This window comes from Manis javanica, chromosome 1, assembly GCF_040802235.1.
Source record: "Manis javanica isolate MJ-LG chromosome 1, MJ_LKY, whole genome shotgun sequence".
NCBI lineage: Eukaryota > Metazoa > Chordata > Mammalia > Pholidota > Manidae > Manis > Manis javanica.
In genome coordinates, this window is record NC_133156.1 from 167,599,329 (window position 1) to 167,619,885 (window position 20,557).

A 20,557-nucleotide genomic window follows, 5' to 3' on the forward strand; every position below is an offset into this window, starting at 1 on the left:
TATTGAGGGCCTGCCCTGTGTATGATACTGTTTGGGGCATTGGGATGTCCCTATGAATAAGACATATTAAGAAACTTCATTCCAGTGGCTAGAGATAGAAAATAAACACTTGAGCAAATACATATTCAATATAATTTCAGAGCGTGATACAGGCTGTGGGGGAAAAAACATAGGGATATTAGACGGGGAGTGAAGGGTATGTGGAGGAAGTGAGGACTTATTTGTCAAACTTGTGTCCCCCAAAGGGAATGGAAGGGGCAGCAGGAGTTGTATCAAAGGTAAACCTAGGTGGATTTTATTGGATTAATGCTTGCTTGAATAAATAGCTTTGCTGAATAGCAGAAGGAGGAAAGCACATTAGGGTTTGTAAACCATTTTTGCAATACGTGTGATTTTGTAGAATAACTGCCAGGGTTTTCACAGCAATTCTTTCTCACTGTGACCTTTTGTGAAAGCTGTGGCCAGTGCATGACCTCTCCTACCTTTTTGACCTCTAGGCCAATGACATACCTTGCAATTCCTGCCCGTGGGCCACATAGGTCTCCGAGGTCACCCAGCCATGGCCTGCTGTGCGGGGGTCGGAGGCGGCCTCTAGGGCAAGAACAGTCTGCATGCAGCTCAGGAAGCAATGTAGTTCTTGAACTTGAGCAAAGGGAAGTGGCTAGCCCTTAGACATGACAGTCATTGAGGCTTATAGAGACTTTTTTTAGGGCAAAGAAAAGGAAGTCTTACTTTACCAGGGTTTAGTAAACATAGGAAACTTACTTCCTTAATAGATCTCTGCATAAGGTTAGAGAAAGAACAGAAGGAGTACTTAGGGGGAAGGGGTGTTACTGGCTGATAATGAAGAGCTGAGGATTCTAGGGAGGCTGCTTCATTCCAGCCCTGGCTCCTAAGGTCCCCTCTCATGCCCCGATTTGCTGGAAAATTGGGAATGTCACTCAGGCCCAGACTGGCATCCCACCTTGCCTGATTTTCCTTGATCATGAATCCTACTGTCCTAGATTTTCTCTTTCTCTCTTTACCTGTGTGTCTTGAAATCATGAGGAAGATATATTTTTTAGCTGCAGGTAAACCCCTTTCCTTTTTAAATGACTAGATTAATTCATTATTGATTCATTTATTTCAGGTTTTTGAGCTGGAACTATATTCAGGGTACTATTGTAGAAACTAAACCCTCAAAAGATGACAAGGTTGTTGTTCATAATACGGCAGGGAGAACAGATCTTTCTTTGAAATTATTTTACAAATTAATATGTTTTGGTGCTAGTTTACCCTTCACCCCACACTCCTCCTTTCAGACATGTCTCAAGCTTCAGCTGTCACTTACAGATCCTTCTCTTCTAAAACCCAGGTGTGTAAGTCCCGCCACCAACAGCACACTTCCACTGGGTGCTCCATTTACATCTCCAGCCCAACACGACAAAGCTGAACTAACCTCCTCCCTACACCACCCTCAGAAACAGCCTGTTCCTCCTATCAGTGTTACCCATTGATAAATGAATGAACTGTCACCCCCATGATCTAAGCCAAAATATAACAATATTTTTGGTTCTTGGTGACCCTCCACATTCAAGGGTCACCTACATGGTCAGTAGTCACTAAGTCCTATTTACTTCCTAAATATTTCCAGGGCCTTGTGTCCATCCCGATGGTCATCACCCTGGTTCAGACCTTCGCCTGGGGGCTGCTGGGTGGCCTCTGGATCAGCCTCTGGACCAGCCTCCCTAGTGTGATCTTGCTTGGCTCTAAACCCTGGTCCACTGCATCTGGATGGTACTCTGCCTTTCCTTCAGGGTTCCCGCAGGACGCTGGCACAGACAAGATCCCTCACATCCTGGGCCCGGCTGATCGCCGGCTTGTCTCTCAATTGCTCTCACAGCTCCTGCACACACACACAGTGTGTTATAGCCACTGTGAACCTCACGTGGGTCCCCCGGGACTGCTTCTCTCACGAGTTCTGCCTTGGCACATGCTGCCCTTTCTCTTTAGAAAGTCATCCCTCTTTCACATCCCTGGCTAATTTTACTCACTGGGGCTCAACTAAGGACTCAGCCCCTCCGAGAACTCTGCATAGCCCATGGCCAGAATCTGTATCCCTCTCCTATGCGCTTATGGGACGTAGGGACACCCCATCATAGCACTTACCAGACCACATCTTAATTGTCGTTAATTGTTAACTGGTAAGTACCCAAAGGGCTGTGCTGTGGCTGCGTCCTATACGTTTTTGTATTGCAGTGATTGTTTTGTAAGAAGTGTTTAATAAATTTGTATGGCAAATGAGTAGATGAAAGAAAAGAATGAATGAATAATAGGAAAGGAGAGAGAGAGGGATGAAGAGAGCATGGAAATGAAGAGGAGCAGGGATTGGAAATAGGCAGTAGAGGCATCAAGGAGGAGGTGATGTTTGAGCCAAGTGTTGAGGTAAAGCAGTTACCCAGGCATATTGTCAGGGCAAGAAGAGTTTTTCACAGTCATGAACTCATACTAATGCACAGAGGTGAGGAAGTGGTGAGATTTTGGCTTATTTGTCAGAATTCAGTTGCAGGTGACAGAAAATACTCGAGTTGATTCCATCAGGAAATGTTTTCACATTCAGAACTGGGTACTTACCCACTGGCTTGGGGCCCAGAGGAATGGGCTGAAGACTTGGTACCCAGAAATATTGCCTGGAGGAGCACTTCAGAACTGGCTTACGGGGGAAGCCGGCATCTCTGCCACAATGGGAAGATGTTGTCCTGGCTGCTGGCTCCAGCTTCACACTGCTGATGCCCAGTGGAGGAAGCCATGGCTCTTGGCTCCTGAAACAGGCAGCCTCACCCACAATCTGGGGCCCAGAAAGCGAGCCCTTGAAGCATCTGCAGTAAGAGAATGGATGACTCTCCTCAAATAGTGCACCCCATGTTCAGGTCTCCCACAGATGGGTCTGGTTGGCAGACTTGAAATCACCTGAGCAATTCTGGCTGAAATGTGCTTTTCAGCATCCCAGGCACCGCAAGGACAAGCTGGGGGGAGGCTTAAGGAGATACTGAGGGGCTAAGCTACCCTGTACCCTGCCATCTCCCACATCCACTGAGTCAGAGCCACCAGAAGGGCCCTTGTGTGACGGAGGCCAGCCAGCGCTCTCTGCAGTGTTTGCCCTGGCCACCCCTGCAGGTTTGGCTGGGCCCGAGCCCGCAGCAGAGGGCCGAGCTGATACTCCAGCATTCGTCTCACTCACAGGCCGAACTCCTTTGGGTTTCCACCTTGACTCAGCAAGTGTGGGCGCTCATGTGGTGACTGACTCACCAGAACCGATCTGATACTCCGTCCCGGTGTGTGTGTGTTGGGGGGGATGCAGTCAGCAGAGCACTGGAGGCCAGAAGGAGGGGGCACAGAGGGCTTGACCCACAGTGAGCTCTGCTCCTCAACAGCTCTGTGACCCTGACCAGTCACCTCAACATTCTGGGGCTCATTCAGTGCCTCGTGTCACCCAAACGGTCACCACAAAGTGAGGGATTAGGACAACTTAGTGGTTTCTGTGCCTTTGCACCACTCCCCCAAGTTCAAAGCCATCTGCAGGAACCCCCAGGTGGCCTGTCTTTGATCATGTGCCCGTCACTGTCCAGGAAGATGAAAGTATTTGGTTCCTTCACAATGTGAATGGAAAGCAGAGCCTTTCCTCACATGGCCAGTGGGGTATTTATCCCCAGGGGGTGGAATAAGCCACTATATTATGGACACTTTTAAAAAATAGAAATCACCTATTTTAGACCCCTCCTGAACACCGATATCCTTGAAATCACAAGTTTAATGTACTAGCTATATTTGTTCCTATTACATCTCCAAGTAGACTGCAATTACACTATTGAAATATAAAAATGTATTTCAGGATCTGAAATTGTCTCATGAACCGCCTGTAGTAGCCATCTACACTTTGTGAACACGACAATATAGTTGGATGTGAAATGTTGACCACATTAGTGCGACAAGCCAGTCATTGTTGTTCCATGTTCGTTGGCCAGGGTTCTGAGGGACCAGTAACAGAAATGGACTCAGACTAACTTAAACAGAAAAATAATTTATTGAAAAAATTATCGGGTAGCTCTCAGACTCAATGGGAAGGCTAGAGAATGAGCTCAGAAAATGGGCAAAAATACCATATGGTTTCATTTGTATGTGGAATCTAAAAAAATCAAACAAATGAAAAAGCTAACAGAACAAAAATAGATTCATAAATACAGAGAACAAACTAGTGGTTGCCAGAGGAGTAGGGGGTGGGAGGAGGGGCAAAACAGGTGAAGGGGATCCAGAGGTACAGACTTGCAGTTATGAAATAAATAAGTTGGGGGATGAAGGTACGGCATAGGGAACATACTCAATAATCCTGTAATAACTTTGTATAGTAACAGGTGATAACTACTTCATATGGTGAGCATTTAGTAATGTATGTAATTTTGAATTATTGTGCTGTATACCTGACACTAATATAACTGTATGTCAACTATACTTCAATTTAAAAATTTAAAAAAATTCAAATTAATAAAAGAAAATGGGCAGCAATCAAAGGAGGCCTTTTGCATGAGGTGGGAGTGGGTGGGCGAATGGAGGGGAAAATGCCAGGAAAGGGTAGAGAGAGGGTACTCACCGAGAAAGGAGCATTCTGCCATCGCATTCTTAGAAGCCAGCAAACCGGAGACAATTTGGGGGTTGAACACACTCACATCCACACCAACAAGGACTAGTTGAGTCCGGCCCCTGGAGGAGCAGGAAATGACAAGATGTGGTTCCAGGATGGGTGGATGCCAGGCCAAGTGGGCACTGGGGGGACACAGGAGGGATGAGTCCTGGTGTCCATAACTATGAAGTTTGCCCAGTGGGTACCCTGGAAGGTGCCATGGTGAGTGCATTACCTGGGGGGCATTTTCATACTCCATTGTACAAATGAAAAAACTGAGGCTCAGACAGGGTCGGTCACTTGCCTCAGTTGGTACGTGGTGCCGAGCAGATTCCAGTTCAGCCCTCCCTGTTTGCAGTGACTGCCCATTCCTCCTCCTTCTCGGTAGATGTGCCAACAGGCTCAGACAAGCCAGAATTTAGATGCCACCAGGAGGACCCAACACCCTGTGGGGAGAAAGGGGCTGCAAATGGCTGGGCATCAGGAGGGCATCGTGGAGGAAGCAGCATGCCTGTGGGCTTTGAGAGCCCGGCTCATTTGCAGCAGGCAAATGTGTGCAGGAGAGGACATGACAATTTGAGGGGTGATACAAGCTAAAGGAACGGGAGGGTGGACAGGGGGAGACTTAGAGACAGTGCAGGGTCCAGGGGAAAATGGGTGGAAATGCATGTGGGGGTGCAAGAGCAGTGGGGATCTGCTGTGGGGAACCTGTGGGGAAGAACCTTATTGGCATAAGGAGAGGATACTTGCTTCCCACAGATGGAGGTGGCATTGGCCTTCTTAGATTGAGATGGGGTTGGGGCAGGAGGCCTGATAGGATCTGTGATCATAGCTATGATTTAAAACAGCTATTCACAAATTTCCAAATAAGTCAGGCCAATAATATATTTTTTTAATTTAGGAAACCAACTTTTAATTTTGACAGGGACCTTTGTAAAAGTAAGTTATTTCACCGTTACTTCATAAAAGAAAAACCATTTTTATCACCCTATCCCATCAAAAAAAAGGTAGGATAGCAGAAGAAAGGACAGCATTCTCAAAAAAAAAAAAAATTGCCAATTACATTCCTTGATATTTAAATATTAATTATAGGGCTCTCCTTTTCTCATTTTATTTGACCCATTCTTATGCTAGCATTGGTTTAAGGACCCACCTGTAGACAAAACCACTGCTCTGAAAGATCTGGCAATAGTATTGAAGGCAAATTGAAGGTGAGAAGAGACTACAGACAGAGGAAAGATCTCTGTTCTTAGGAGCTATGGCAAAACTTTGGACCCACAGTTCTGTGGGAGTTGAGGGTGGCATGTCAGCATAGGAAGGGGAGCCGAGATGTAGGAGTTGCTCCGCACTCATGCTGTACCCTGTCGTCCTGTGACCATGGCAGCCATGACTAGTGATCAGAGTACTCATTCTTGGGGTCCAAGACACAGCCCCATGGTTCTCAGTGCCCTACTCCAGGCAGCTGCCCCAGTGGATCAGAACCGGGTGACCCAGAGCCTCTCTGTTATCATTACACTAGGTGATTTCCTGTGAAGTGGGCTGGGGATAGGGATGGACATGGAGGAGTCCCAGGTGTTCCTGTGCTTCAGGCCTGGGATTCTGGGACAAGTGTGGTCGGTAGAATTATGGACCCCAGAGATGTCTATGTTCATTAGGAATGCCTGGAATCTGTCAACATGTTACCCTACATGGAAATAGGGATTTTGCAGATGGGATTAGGTTAAGGATCTCAAAATGGTTAAGATACTGTTGGCATAGTTGATGACTGGAAGATCCTGCTGGGCCCACTGTAGTCACCAGGATTACATCTGAGTCAGAGATGAAGTGATGACAGAGGAGTGGTCAAGGAGATGTGGCCACAAGCCAAGGAATGGAGGTAGCCTCTGGAAATTGGAAAAGGCAAAGAACAGATGCTTCCCTAAGGCCTCTAGAAGGAACACAGCTTTGCTGGCTCCTTGATTTTTCACTAATACGAGGCTGTGTCATCAGCAGAGACAGAGTAGTCTGAAGGGTGCTGTGGAAAGGTGAGGGGTCCTGCTGTGCGCATTCTGGATGCCATATGTAACATGTGTCTTACTGAGGGGATGTCTGTCCAACACCTGGGACTTTAGGGAACAAAAGGAAGGAACAACAGTATTTCAAAAAGAAGAGAAGTGGATAATAATCATCATTTGTTGAGTACCTACAAGGTTTCTGGTTCTTTCACATGTTTTATTCATTTATTTTATTTAATCCTAATGACAACTTGGAGACAGTTATTTGTTTTTGTTTTGCTTTTACCAGATTTTCACAGGTAGGTGGCCAGAGGTTAGGAGTGGTGCTAAAGATTACTCAGCTAATAACAGACAGAAATCAGACTCAGTCTGGGTCTAACCTGATTCTGGACTGTGTGCTTTTTTAAATCCCTGTGTGGTCTTCTGGTTCTACTGCATTTCTGAGGAAGGAAGTCAAGGGAGCTCCTGACAGATGACCTGATTCTTCTTAGTAACACAGAAGATGAAGTTCTCAATAGATAATGTCAGGGTTAGGGGGTCGTTTTGAGAGGTTAGAAGTACAAAAAGTTCAGAGTGGTGGTAGTAGGAGGGGAGAAAAGTCTTCAGAAGCCATGGAGGAGATGCTTCTCAGAAGGAAAGTTTCTTCACATCATGAGGTCACCAACTCCAAGACCAGTGGGTGTCATGCATGATATCAGCAGTGACTCACTGTCTGTTAGCCCAGCAGAGGTGGGTGAGGTTAGGAGGCTGGACAGTGGGTAGGGGATCTAATACCTCCTGTCCTTACAGTTATCTATTCTTGGGTCTCTCCACTGTGGGGGCAGAAGAAGATGTGCAAATGGATTTCCCCAATGTCTGAGAGCTTAAAGGGGACAGGAAGAGCAATTGCTAATCGTCAGGATTTGTTGGCTGAAGGAGTTGGGGTGTTCTGTGCTGCATGCATCCTTCCCAGCCCATATGGTAGGACACTGAGATGGGAGTGAAAAGACTTTGGTCTTAGTCTATTCCAGTAGTTCATAAGACTGAGTACATAGCTAACATTTATCAGGTACTCAGTATGTGCCAATAGCCTTACAGGTTTTCTTTGACCTCTATCGTACTGATGAAGAAGCAGAAGTTTAGAGCAGCTCAGTAACTTGTCCAAGTTCACAGAGTTAGGAAATGGCATGGCCCAAATTTAAAACCAGGTTTATCCAAATCCAAATCCCATATGTGATCCAGTGTGCTATGAATTAAACATGGTTCTGAGTTTGAGAAACTCCCAGTCACAGTGAGGAAAGAGATGGAATTGCAGCTTACCAAAATGGTGTAGCATAGAAGCCCTGGGGAGAAGGTCTGATACTGATTGGGGAATGCACCTTCTCAGAGGAGGTACCTTAGGGTGCTCAGGGGTGAATGAGCTTCTGCCTGGAAGGGAATTCTGGGTCAGCATGAAAATGGTAGATGTATTTAGGAAGAGTGAGGCTGGTGACAATGAGTCATGAGTTTATGACATCAGGGGGTACTATTGGCATGGATGATGACTGAAGATTCTGTGAAAAGAAAACCGTTAACACTTCTAGCTAAATCCTAAAGCCATGCTGGTTATACATCATCCCTCAGGAGAACCAAGTAGGTGAACATTTGGGGCTACATATCATTGTGTTCTGTAATCATTATATTGCTCATTAAGTATGTGTCGGGGTAACATTTTTGCGAGATTTGTTTGATCAGAGCTGTAAATTCTATATGTGTGGGTGAGGTCAGGAGGCTGGACAGTGGGTGAGGTCAGGAGGCTGGACAGTGGGTAGGAGATCTAATAAACTTCTCAGTTTGTTACTCATACAATATGGTCATCCCATCATGAGGCACAGCTATATACGCTCAGAACTTTTTTAAAATACAGGGGCATTTGCATCCTAATTCCATATCCTGGGAGAACAGTACACCTCAGAAATCTCCCCTTTTCTGAGCCTCAGTTGGGGGAGATGACACTATAGTATGTCAAAAGCATTTTTCATGTTTGCCACCCAGTCTTCAAAAATTATACATTACAAATAGTTGGATAATTTTCCATGAATGTAAAACTGTAAATTAATTTTCCCTCTCTGTACATTGAGGATTTTTTCTAATATTTTGTTGTTTTCATCTACACTGAAATAATCATGTAGTTTTGATATTTTGGACCATTTTCTATTGAATGATTTTCTGAAATGAGATTAACGGACCAAAAATCCATAACATTTTTTTACGGCTTTTGATACACATAACATAGCCACCTTCTGAAAATGTTGGAACAATAGCCTGTCACTGGTTTCAGATTCCATAGCAACCTCACCAACATTGGGAAGTATTTTTTCCCCTAATTTTTGCTATTCATTAGGTATAAATGCCTCCTTTTAACTATGGTTTCCTTGTTAATGGTGGAAGGTAAGTATTTTCTATATTTCTGTTTTCCATCTGATTTCAACTTCTTGCAGATTTTCCTTTGCTCCCTTATCTACTAGAGTTTTAATATTTTTCTTCTGAATTTGTATGACTCCAAAATCACACACGGGAAAATAAGCACAAAGGTCTCTTGCTTATGCAGGAATAGACTAGGAATCAGAACAGCAAAGGGATAGTGAAGAAAGAAACCAAATGATAACTTAGAGTTTATTTTAATTTTTGAAATTTCAGAGTGGTTATTCTTAACCTTTTTTGAGATATAAGTCCTTACCCTCAAAATGATCCTGGCCCAATGCATAAAATTTAGATGAGTTCATGGACCCCTTGAGGTCTATCCATAGACCCTTCTCAGGTTAAGATCCTTTGTTCTATAATAACTGCTTCATATAAAATGCTAAATTAATCATTGCTTAATTTTACCTGTCTTAACAAAAAGTTAAATTGTTATGTTTTGTGTTAGAAGGTTAATGTTATAAATAATTCAATGTGGTCTTTATTTCTTTTTTCTTTTCCTTATTTTTTTTTGAGAGTTTTGAGGTTATTGTTGGGTAAACCCCAAAGTCCCAAAGGGGAATTTGACCTGACCATTCAGACCTCCAACCTCAGGTATGACATGGTCCCAGTAATATGGGGACCTCAGAGTATGAAATAAAAATGGAAGATTAAGCCCCCTGAAAGACTTCAGGTTTATCAGCTGCAGAATTTTAAATAACTATGCTTGAAATATTTAAAATAATAACATGAATCAAAAAGTGAGCAAGAGATATGAATAACAAGTGATCTGACAGTTTTGGGAAATAATTAAACTGAGTTTTTAGAAATCATGAATACAATTTTTGAAATAAAAACTTGGTGGATGGTTTTAAACATCAGACTGAATGAATAGTAAAAGAAGAAGTATTGTACTGGAAGAATCCAAAAAAAAACCAAAACACAGAATGCAGAACAAACAGGCAATGTGATCTACGATAGACATATTAAGATACTGTGAAGATTGAATAAGGACTAACATACATCCAACTATAGCTCCTTAAGGTAGAAATAGACAGCAAGGAGAAAAACAATATCTGAAGAGTTAGTATCTTAGAATATTCCAGAACTGATAAATAAATGAATCAACAGATCCAGGAAACACAGCTCATACAAAGAAAGTTAAATAAAGAGAAATCTGCACACAGATATATTCTAATGCATCTGTATAACACCCAAGTTTAAGAGATTATTTTACAAGTAGAGTGACAGCTGACTTCTCAAAAACAGTGAAAGCAGGAAGACAGTTGAATACCATCTTCAAAGTGCTGAGAGAAAATTAACTGTCAATATGGAATTGTGTACCTATTAAAATTATCTTCAAGAAAAAGGACACAATAAAGATATTTCCAGTTTACCACCAACAAGCCATAATTAAAGGAATATCTAAAGGGTGTTTTTAAAAGAAGTAAAATGATCACAGAAAGAAATATTCATTTTCTTTATTAGTTGCTATAACAAATAACCACAAATTTAGTGGTTCAGAACAACACAAAATTATTATCTTCCACTTCTCTAGTTCATCATTCTGATACAAGTCTCATTGGGCTACAATCAAGGTGTCAACAGGGCTACTGGGGGCTCTGGGAGACTCTGCTTTCCGGCTTTTTCTACTTCCTAGAGACTGTCCACATTCCTTGGCTAGTGGCCCCTTCCTCCATCTTCAAAGCCTTCAATGGCAGGTAGGTCCTTCTTATTTCATATCACTCTGACTCCTCTTCTGCTTCCCTCTTTCCCTTTGAAAGACTATTGTGATTACCTAGGGTCCACACAGATAATCCAGGATAATCTCCCTACTTTAGGATAAACTGATTAGCAACTTTCATTCCATTTGTGACCTTAGTTCCTTCCTTTTCCATGTAACCTAATATATTCGCAGGTTCCAGGGAGTAGGATGTAGACATCTTGAGGGTGGAGGCATTACTCTGCCTGTCACAGGAGCTCTGGAGTATGTGTAAGAATGGTGAGCCAAGAAACCAGTAAACGTGTAGGAAAATCTACTTAAACCTTGTCTTGTCTGTAAGAAAAAAAATCTAAGTGTGGGTTTAGAGGAAGGACAGAACTAAATGCCATTCAGCAGTAACATAGAGGTTGATCGATTGATGTATTTTGGGAAAGGAGGTTAAGATATTTATTACCTTTAGTGAAAAAGTAATATTTCAACTGAAAAAGTGAAATATTCATGGTAAAATAACAATCACTACTAAGAGAGCAGAATCAGAGTCTGTAACTTCTAAATCAGTTGGGAGGGATAATAAAAAACAATAACAATTCCTCCCACCAAATAAGATAGGAGAACTAAGAATCATTGAAAAAGGGGTAAAGTAGAAATTAAAAATTAAGGTAGTAAGTCCAAGAATATTAAGGATTACCAAAAATGGATCCAAACTAAATTTCCTAGTTGAAAGATAGATTGACAGATTGGAGTTTAGAATCTGGCTTATTTACAAGAAACATGTCTAAAATATAAAAAAGAAAAGTTGAAAGAAAGGGATGGAAGAACACAGCCAAGAGCTCACTAAAGAAGACAGCTGGGCCACTCTGTCAACATCAGAGCAGAAGCCCATTGAGAAAGCATGAACACGAAGGGGGAGGCCGCAGCACAGTGACCAGGTATTTAGCTCACTACAAACAGATGACATTTCTAAACTTGTACAACTACAAAATAAATAAAGAAATAAATAGCCTCAACAGACATGAAATTTTGGAAGGGCCATGGCTGTCAGCTGACATGTACTTACCATGTCTGTGTCACTCTAAAAAGAGCTTTGCTGATATTATCAAAGTGCTATCACCATTCCCATTTCACAGGTGGGTAAACCATCCCCATACAAGAAGAGGTTACACTGGGGCCATGTCTTGGTTTCTTCTGGACCCTGCTGTCTGCAACTGAGCCCACACCTCACCTGGAGAACTTGTTCACACCATTCATCAGGAAGAGGGGTGATGTGCTTTTGCTGAAAGAGCAGTCACCCTCAAAACATGTTTAGTTAGGTCTGATGGAGGCTTCTGTGATTGCAAATAATCAAAAGTCCCCATGGTATGTCTGACCCAGGTCAAGCATCTCACACACACATACACAATGCTCACTTGGCCTGGCAGTAGAGCCAACACTCAGATCCCAGGTCCCACGGTCGAGCTCCTTGAGGAAACCACTGTCATTCTGGGGCTCTCTGGGCCCCTTTATTCTCACCCTGGGGTTTCTTTCTGTGCTGGACATTGGCTTTTTCAGCCTGAAACTTTCTCTGATCAACCACATCAGTCCCCCAGCATATTAGTCCCAAAAAAGGCCTCAGACTCATCCCAAAATTAAAGAAACAGTTCTTGCTGCCAGAGATTAAGGCTTCACTCTCTTCCACATTTTGAACTTCTGACTAGAAATAGGTCTAAAGGCTGGCCAGCCATACATCTCCTAGTATCCTGTCATTTACAGCCCCTGTGTCACTGGAGGAAGCCCCTCACCTGGCAGGAGGCAGTCAGGTGTGACTGGAAAACCCATGGCTCTTCCTCTTCTGGCTCTCTGTCCTTAAGAAGTTACCACCTTTCAACCTCTGATCTGTTGGTTGTCAAGTGTCTTTGCTTGTTGAAGGGATGAAAACACAACTTGTATAAAGCAGCTGGCGTGGTGTTGAGATGGGTGGGCACCTAACAAATGTTGCCTCCTTCCCACCTGAATAGGGAAGTTCACACCTTCTTGGATGGGCTGACTCTTGTTTCCATTGTGCCATCAGATCCACATGAAGGCCATGTCGGACATGGATTCTGGAGACAAATTTTCAGCCTTAGTTTTATCTACAGACTTTCCTGTCACTTACCCATCTCTCTCCATGTGCCAAATGGAGGTGTTTGCATTTAGTTTCTGCCAGTTGGAGAACCCAAAATGTGTAGAATCCTGGCCATCCTCAGGTTTTGGGGTGGTCTTCTGATGGCATCTCTTAGATCGTACTATCCTTCATGTGTAATAAAAGTGCCATCCTCTATTTATATAGGGTTTAGTTCACAAAGCACATCCACACACACAGTCCTATTTTTAATTGGTCTTGGCAACAACTCCATAAGGCAAGTAAAAGTTAGGTCAAGAATTATGATCCCCATTTTAGAGCCAGGAAAACCAAATCTCAGACTTGTCCGGCAAACAGTCAGCAGGTAAATGAGAAGTTAAGATTTTCCAAATTGAGGTTTCCTAACTACATATCCAGTGCTTCATTTGTGAAGGAGGCATTCTGATAGATAAATGGACTCTGAATCAAACAGCTCTATGCCTCGGCTTCCTCATCTGTAAAGTGAAGATAATAGTAACACATTTTTAAGACTGCTGTGAAAATTCAATGAGATATGACAGCATATGATATTAATCCATACGATAGCATGACAGCTGTGACTGGCCATTGTTACTGTAGATGCTGTGTGCCACCGAGATCTCCCTCCCAACCCCTCACCCGTGAGAATGGCCAGAACTGAAGAGGTCACACCTCCTGCCCAGGAGAAGCATACATCCAGTGACCAGTCAAGGTGGGGATAGAAAGGCCTGGATCTCTTCCAGGGCCACCCATGCTCTAGATTTTGTTTGTTGTGACTGCCTTGCAGTTCAACTCTTCTTTTTGCTCTGTTCTTCCTTCCACACAAGTGTGGATCCTGAGATAATTCTCCAATAACTGCCCTGCCTGCTAATCTCCATTGCATGCTAGACTGTGCACATGCAGAAAAACCATCCTCTGTTGGTTGGGCATGAACCACAAAGGGGAGTGAGTTTGATTGGAACCATCCCCTCAGAGTCCTCTTCCAGCAGCCAGGTTGGCTTTAGGTGTGCACCCTGTGTTCTTGCCACAGATCAAGGGAGGCAAGCCCTCCTAAGCTCTAAGTCCATGACCCTGACCCCTGGCCTCCAGCACTGGGATCCGGCCAGCTGGAGAGGCCTCTAGGTCCAGGGCAACCCCATACTCTGGGCTGTTCCATTCTTGAGCACAGCCTTCTCTCCCCAGTGATGCAACCCTTTGTAACAGACCACAGGTCAATTGCATGTTCCTGTTATTGTGCACCGAGAGGCTCACGGCTCAGTCTCTCCAGGAATTCTGACGCACCGCAAGACCCCGTGGTCAGGGTGCTTCTAGTTTACCCATGAAAGCCCCTGGCCTTAGAAAAGGAAGCATTCTCAGGTGACTAATGTTTAGGGCAGGGATTCCCAGGGCCCAGCCATCCTGTTACATGAACAAACCAACACAGATAACATTTTAGTTCAATTTGCTTTTGGAGAAATAGGACCCCATAATTACCATCAGCTCCTCACCTCCCACTTCTCAAGACAAGCACATAGTGTAAGGGTGAAGACGCAAATCGAAGAGTTGCTAGCCTTTCCCTCACTGCCACCCCAAGGTGGGAATTCTGGAGCCCCCATTTCTGCCCCAAGTCCAGGGTCCCATGGATCTGGGGGCCAGGGCCCCTCCCACCCTGTAGGCTCCTCCTCCCATTGCTTTCCCCTTGAACCCTACATGTTGGCTCTGGTGACTTAGAGTTGCCTGCATGCCCACCAGGCCTCCTCTCATTCTGGGCCTCACTTCCTCCCTCCTGCCCTACCTGCCCCATCTTCCTGCCCTGGCCCCACCCCCCCACCTGGGCAGGGTGCCTAGCTCATCCACATACCACCCCGTGATGTGGTTTTCTGGAGGTGTGAGGACTGAATCCGTGAGGACGGGATTCGTCCCTGCTCACCTGTGCGCCCTCAGCATCTGACGTAGCACCTGTGGTGGTGTGTGGGGAAAACAAACTTCAGTGAGATACGACAGCATATGATATCAATCCATATGATAGCACGACAGCTGTGACTGGCCATTGTTACTGTAGATGCTGTGTGCCGCTGAGATCTCCCTCCCAACCCCCCACCCATGAGAATGGCCAGAACTGAAGAGGTCACACCTCCTGTTCAGGGGAAGCATACATGCAGTGACCAGTCAAGGTGTGTTATAATTGTAGGTTGTTGGTGCAAGGGACCCCACCGTGAGCTAGCTGGCATCCCTACCACTTGGCTGCTGCAAAGGAAAGAGGAAAGAGGCCACTCGTCCAGATGCAGCTTGAACAACAGCTGGAGGATTCAGGTTGCTCTGGCTCAGGTCTTATACACGATGCTCTGTGACTGAGGATGGGGTTGGACTGCTGGACTGAAGGAAGGAGGAGTGGCTTGCCAGCACAAGACCAACACACCCTCAACAAGCACTACAGAACCAATAGATTCATGCGCAGGAGCTTTGTGAACCGGAATGTTCTAAACACGTGTAGACATGATCCCTCCCATTGCCAACTCGTGCTTTACTGGAGTCTGTCCCTGTGTATTTCCATTTTGATTGACTCCTCTGTTCCCTTGTGTGTTTCTTGTTGGATTATTTAAGGCTTTGGTTGCAGGGAACAGACAGGCTTGGACCAGCTTTGGCTGTGACAGGGAATTCGTGAGACAGGACACAGTGACAGGAGGTGCATCGGAGACTCTCAAGACTAAAAAGAATGGATGTTATGAGACTGAAGGCAGCCATAACCACCTGTCAGTCGGAGGCCTGCCTTCTCATTTCTGCTTCTGTCTGCCCCTGTTCTCTTCCCACAGAATAGTGTCCTCTGCTTCCCTGAGCACCTGTGCAAGGTGGCCACTCTAAAGCTTATGGAATCTGAAGTCCTGTTTGAAAGCAGCTACATGTGGCTTGGCCTCTCCATGTTCTAATCATTTATTCCTGGCACTGGGTGGTTTGAAGCAGCTGCCCACCACAAGGCCAGTAGGCTGTGGCCTGGGGACAAAGTTAGGTACATTTATACGTGTACTGGCCCCATGAGTTGTGGTGGTGGTGACGGGGGTGGTTCCCAGAAGCACGGATCATGGGCTAAGCACAGTCTGCAAGTCTTGACCTTGATTGATGTGCACTTTGTGTCAGAGTGCCATGCCGGGGAGCCCCCTTCATTTACAGAGATGTATGAGGGGTGTGTGTGTGAGAGACAGAAAGGGGCACTGTGCACGTGAGTGGTGCCACCATCTGTCCTTTATCCATTTCTCTGTGTGGCAGGTCCTGTGCTCTGAGGCAGGGATGTAACAGTGGACAAAACAGGCAGCTCTTGCTGGGACTGCCAGGGAGGCGGATCACAGAGGATCACACAAATGAAGCATCAGAGCTGGATCTTCGGGATGACAGCTGACTGAACAGTGGGGCGGGGCACAGGGAGGCATTCCAGGTGGAGGATGAGCCTAGGCAGAGATTCGGAGGCAGGAGGAAGAGGCAAACTTGAGGAATCAAAAGGCCTGTGTGACTGGAGTTCAGAGAATAAGGGGGGTTGTTTTGCACGCTGAGCCCAGCTGTGTGGACTTTTGGACTCTGTAAAGACTTCAGTGTTTATCTAAAACCATGGGAAACAGCTCAAGAGTTTATAATCATCCGAATGGGAAAACCAAGGCCATCTCTTTTCAAAACTCAGGTGCATGGCTATGGCCTCAAGTGCTGAAACTAGAAGGAGGTGGCTGCCTGCTCAGGCCACTCTCCCCTGTCTGCAGGGAGGGATTCACCCAGACTCTCAGTCCACTAGCCCCTGGGTCTAGGGTATGACATCCCTTTGGGGGCCCTGGGGTCTCTCCTGTCAAGAGATCCCCTGCAGCTGTCCCAGCCCAAGATGGGGCTCTAATAACATAGACCTCAGTGTCCTGCTCCTCATTTCCTGACACCTGTGTACCTGGTTACTTCCTGCCTCCTATCCAGGCCCCTTCCCCTTCCTCCCTGTGCAGCGGGCTCACCCGAGGCAGGTCAGTGCTAGAGTGGCTGGTCAGTCAGTCCTTGGGGGTGGAGTGCTTCGGGGTTCTTCAGAAGTTCCCTCACCAGGTCCAAGGGTCCCCAGCCACCAGAAATTCCCAAGTTTCTGAATGCCAGCTCTTCCTACAATTGCCAGTCTCTGAGACATTGGTCTCCAGGCTTCTCAGGTGCTCTGAGTGCCCCGGGCCAGGCCACTGATCCCTCAGAGCTTTACAGCTTTGGAAGAGTAGTGTCAGACTTGGCAAAGAGCATTCTGGAGTGGGCCAGGCCCTGGGAGTTAGTGATACCCACGTGGTCCCTCCACCCTGGATGTACCCCAATGTTGGGGCTGACCAGGGAATGCCCAGCCTTATGCATTCGTCAACATGGCATCCCCTGGCCCTGACTGGCAGCCTAGTTTACCATCACCTTACTGACCCCAGACCAGGCCAGGCCCCTAGCTTCCCAGGGAAGAAATCAGACCTGTGCCCTATGAGAATAATATCTGTGTTCTATTACCTTGTGGCTGCTGGCTCAGTCCTAATGACCACTTCACGAGCTGGTCTTACTGCCCATTGTACAGGTGTCCCAGGATCATGCCATTGCCATCGTGACCTCATGTCTGCACCCCCAGGTGGCAGAGCCCATGTCAGGGCTGCTCCTCCTGATGTAACCGACACACCTTGATGACAAAATGGGCTCCATGGGCAGGTCCCCTGGCTGCCCCAGGCCAAACTTTCCAGGTTTACAAAATTAGTTCCTGATTCATTAGCAAATAGGCATTTCTCCACCAAAGCCATTTCAGAAACTCCCAGCCCAGCCTCAGAAGCCCTGGCACTCCAGCTGGTGAGCCAAGGCTGAGGGGAGCAGGAAGTGGAGGCGCTGTGGGAAGTCCCTGTGGTCAGGAGCACCCCTGCACAGGGCATCCTGCGTCTCTGGCTCCCTGTACCCCAGCCTGACTTCAGGCCCTGTGGGCTGAGCCAAGGGACCCTGGGAGCAAGCCCAGGCCACAGAGACAGGGTTGGGGGAGTGAGGAGCTCTAACAGACTCCTCTGGAGAGTTTATGAGCATTGAGCCCTCTGCAAGTGAGCAGGGCCTGTTCTTCCCCTATAGGAGGAATAGTTAAAGGTGGCAGGATGGAGGCAGTCCCAGGGCAGGTCTGCCCCTTCTCTATTCCCTTCCCCTGATGGCGGCGTCCAGGGCCGTGACAGCAGGCGCTGAAGGGCAGAGAGGAGAAGGTTGAGAATGTAGGGTCTTCCAGAGAAGGTGGGGACTGAGCGTTTGTTTGGTGGACAGCATCATGCCAACAGCTAGGTATGGAACCTGAGGGCCACTGAAGAGGGGTGGATGCCAATGCCCCCAAAGTCACGCCCTAGCCATATTGGCCTCCACATGGCCCCCAAACAAACTATGAAGACCCCCATCCACGGGCTTCTGCACTTGCTCTTCCCTCGCCTGGGATTCTTGTTCTACCTGACATCAGTCAGGCCTCAGCAAAAATGTCACCCGTTCAGAGAGGCTTTCCCTGGTAACTTTCACCCACCCCTGGGTCCCCCCCAAACATCATGCTTTGGACTTCCCCTATAGTGCTTTCTGCCATATGAAGTTAGTTTATTTGTTTACTTGTTTCTTGCTGCCTTCCTCTGTCAGAATATCAGGAACCTCATCTGGCTTTGCCCCAGTGCCTGGAGGAGTGCCTGGCATTTTGTTGAATGCATGTGTACATGGTTGGTGGCAACAGGGGCTGGGTGGGCACAAAGGTCCAGCCCCACTAATACAGCTCAGTTCCTCACATGTACCGCCAGTTTTTTGCAGATAAGAACCGGTTTGGCTTCTGTTAGCCTGAGTCACTCTTCTGGAAGTGGGGCCTGGCCAGCCCTGAGTGGGTGTGTGGAAAGGCAGGCTGTAGCTCTTCTCTCCCTCTGCTCAGGTAGTCGGGAAGAGGGACAGCTCTGCAGGGGAGGTCCTGGTGGCACAGGTGCTGTCTGGGCGGCCCTCCTCTCCATGTGGCATCTCAGACTGGAGCCTGAGGCTGAAAGACGTTGGAGACTTCGCATTCCGTCAGGCCCTACCCATGGCTAATTTAGGTAGGCTCCTTCTTCTTCTATTTTCTCATCTGAAGAATTGGGAAGAAACCATCTACCCTTGGTGTTTATCAAAAGCTTTCAGATGAAAAGCAAGCTTCTAGGGCCTAGAGCTCCTGGCCTCTCTGGGAGATCCGGCCCCTGTGGAGGCCACGGCCCCCTTGGGGAAGCCATGCAGATGCACTGAGGCAGGGCTGTGAGCCCAGTGCCTGCTGCGCCAGCAGGTAAGCAGGGGCTGCATGCCCACTTTGAGAAAAACAATGGAGCTTTTAGAGTTTATGGGTCATTTTCCACTGTTGGAAGGGACATTTCACTGTAAATGAGGGAAGGAACAGTGTGAGCTCAGTGGGCAAAAAATAAAATCTGGCACTCAGCTGTAAGACCTAGGGGGTGACAGGGAAGGGTAGGGTCTGCAGAGAAGTAGCGGCTGTCACTAATTAGTTCCAGCAGATGGTTGTCACATGAGAATGTAAGCCCAGATGGCCAGAACTTCTCATTTTTCAAGAAGAGTAAGACACTCTGATTTCATTATGTGTAGTATTTTGATTAAGTAAAACAATAAAGTGAACAAATAAAATATTCAATCTACAAACTACCAGCCTGCCATCTGTTAAGATCTATGTGGGGCAGAGAAAGGATCTTAAGATTGGTGGGCTGAAGACTCAGTTTCGAGTTCAAAGTTGGCCTCTAATGGGTAAATTATTTCTCCTTTCTGGGTCTCAATTTCCTCACTGTCAAGAGGAAGCCTGGGAACTCTCTGGGGTTTCAGGGGCACAGTAACAGCTAACACTTCCACAGTGCATATGACAAGCCAGGCAGCACTCTGCTGAGCTCTTTGTCTGGTTTATCTCCTTGAATCCTCACAAGACTGCTGCTGTTCACATTTTCAGATGTGGAAATTGGGGCATGGAGAGGTTAAATAATTTTCCCAAGGCCAGAGAGCCAGTACAAGGGGAGGAGCCAGGCTTGACTGCAGACAGTCAGCTCCGAACCACTGTCCTAGGCTATAGGAGCCCAGACTGAAGGAGATCACAGGGTGAGAAGTACTTTGTGACCCACACACAGTTATTCCAAGGACAGAAAATCCTTCCCTTTGCCCCAGTGGGTTTAGCAGTCTCTGGTGGGATGTACTAAAATGTGAGCCCAATGGTCTTAGGTCTTTTTCAAATGTGTAAAGGAGGGTACCACTCCCAGAACCAGGCAGTGACAAATGTGAAGAAATCGCTGTAATTAAAAATGGTTAACTCCAGAATATTTTATACTGGCACATAGTAGGGGCTAAAGTATCTGAACTTGAATTGGATTGAATTAAGGAGACAAGTGCATGTAAGCTCAATGAAGACACCATGTTTCCTGGGAGGAGGACCCACATCTTCCAGGATTACTGCTGGTACCATTTGCCAGAGAACTGGACTCTGAGAAGATGGAAAGAACATGGAGAGATTCATGATTTGATGGAAATGCTGGGAGAGTAAGGGCAAAGGAGCAAGGATGGGGGTGTGACCACGCCCCCTGTATTCCACATTACCCTGGACAAGTCATTTACCTTGCTGGACCTCGGCTGCCTGTCTATACCACTGACCTGACAGCTGATGTGTGTGAAGGAAA

At 46.3% G+C, this 20,557-nt stretch overlaps 1 protein-coding gene across 3 annotated transcripts in view; it reads left to right on the forward strand.

The window, feature by feature from the left end:
- Window positions 1–20,557, forward strand: part of LOC108399293 (interleukin 1 family member 10) — a 57,730-nt gene that overhangs the window by 26,517 nt on the left and 10,656 nt on the right. Inside the window, exon 1 of one of the 3 annotated variants that reach the window (XM_017663989.3) lies at window positions 18,796–18,952. The exons of the other annotated variants lie outside the window; for them this stretch is intronic. Coding sequence (XP_017519478.1) covers window positions 18,940–18,952 — 13 coding nt within the window. The 5' untranslated portion in view covers window positions 18,796–18,939. Of the gene's footprint in view, window positions 1–18,795; window positions 18,953–20,557 lie in introns of those variants that run through there. 3 annotated transcript variants of the gene reach the window in all.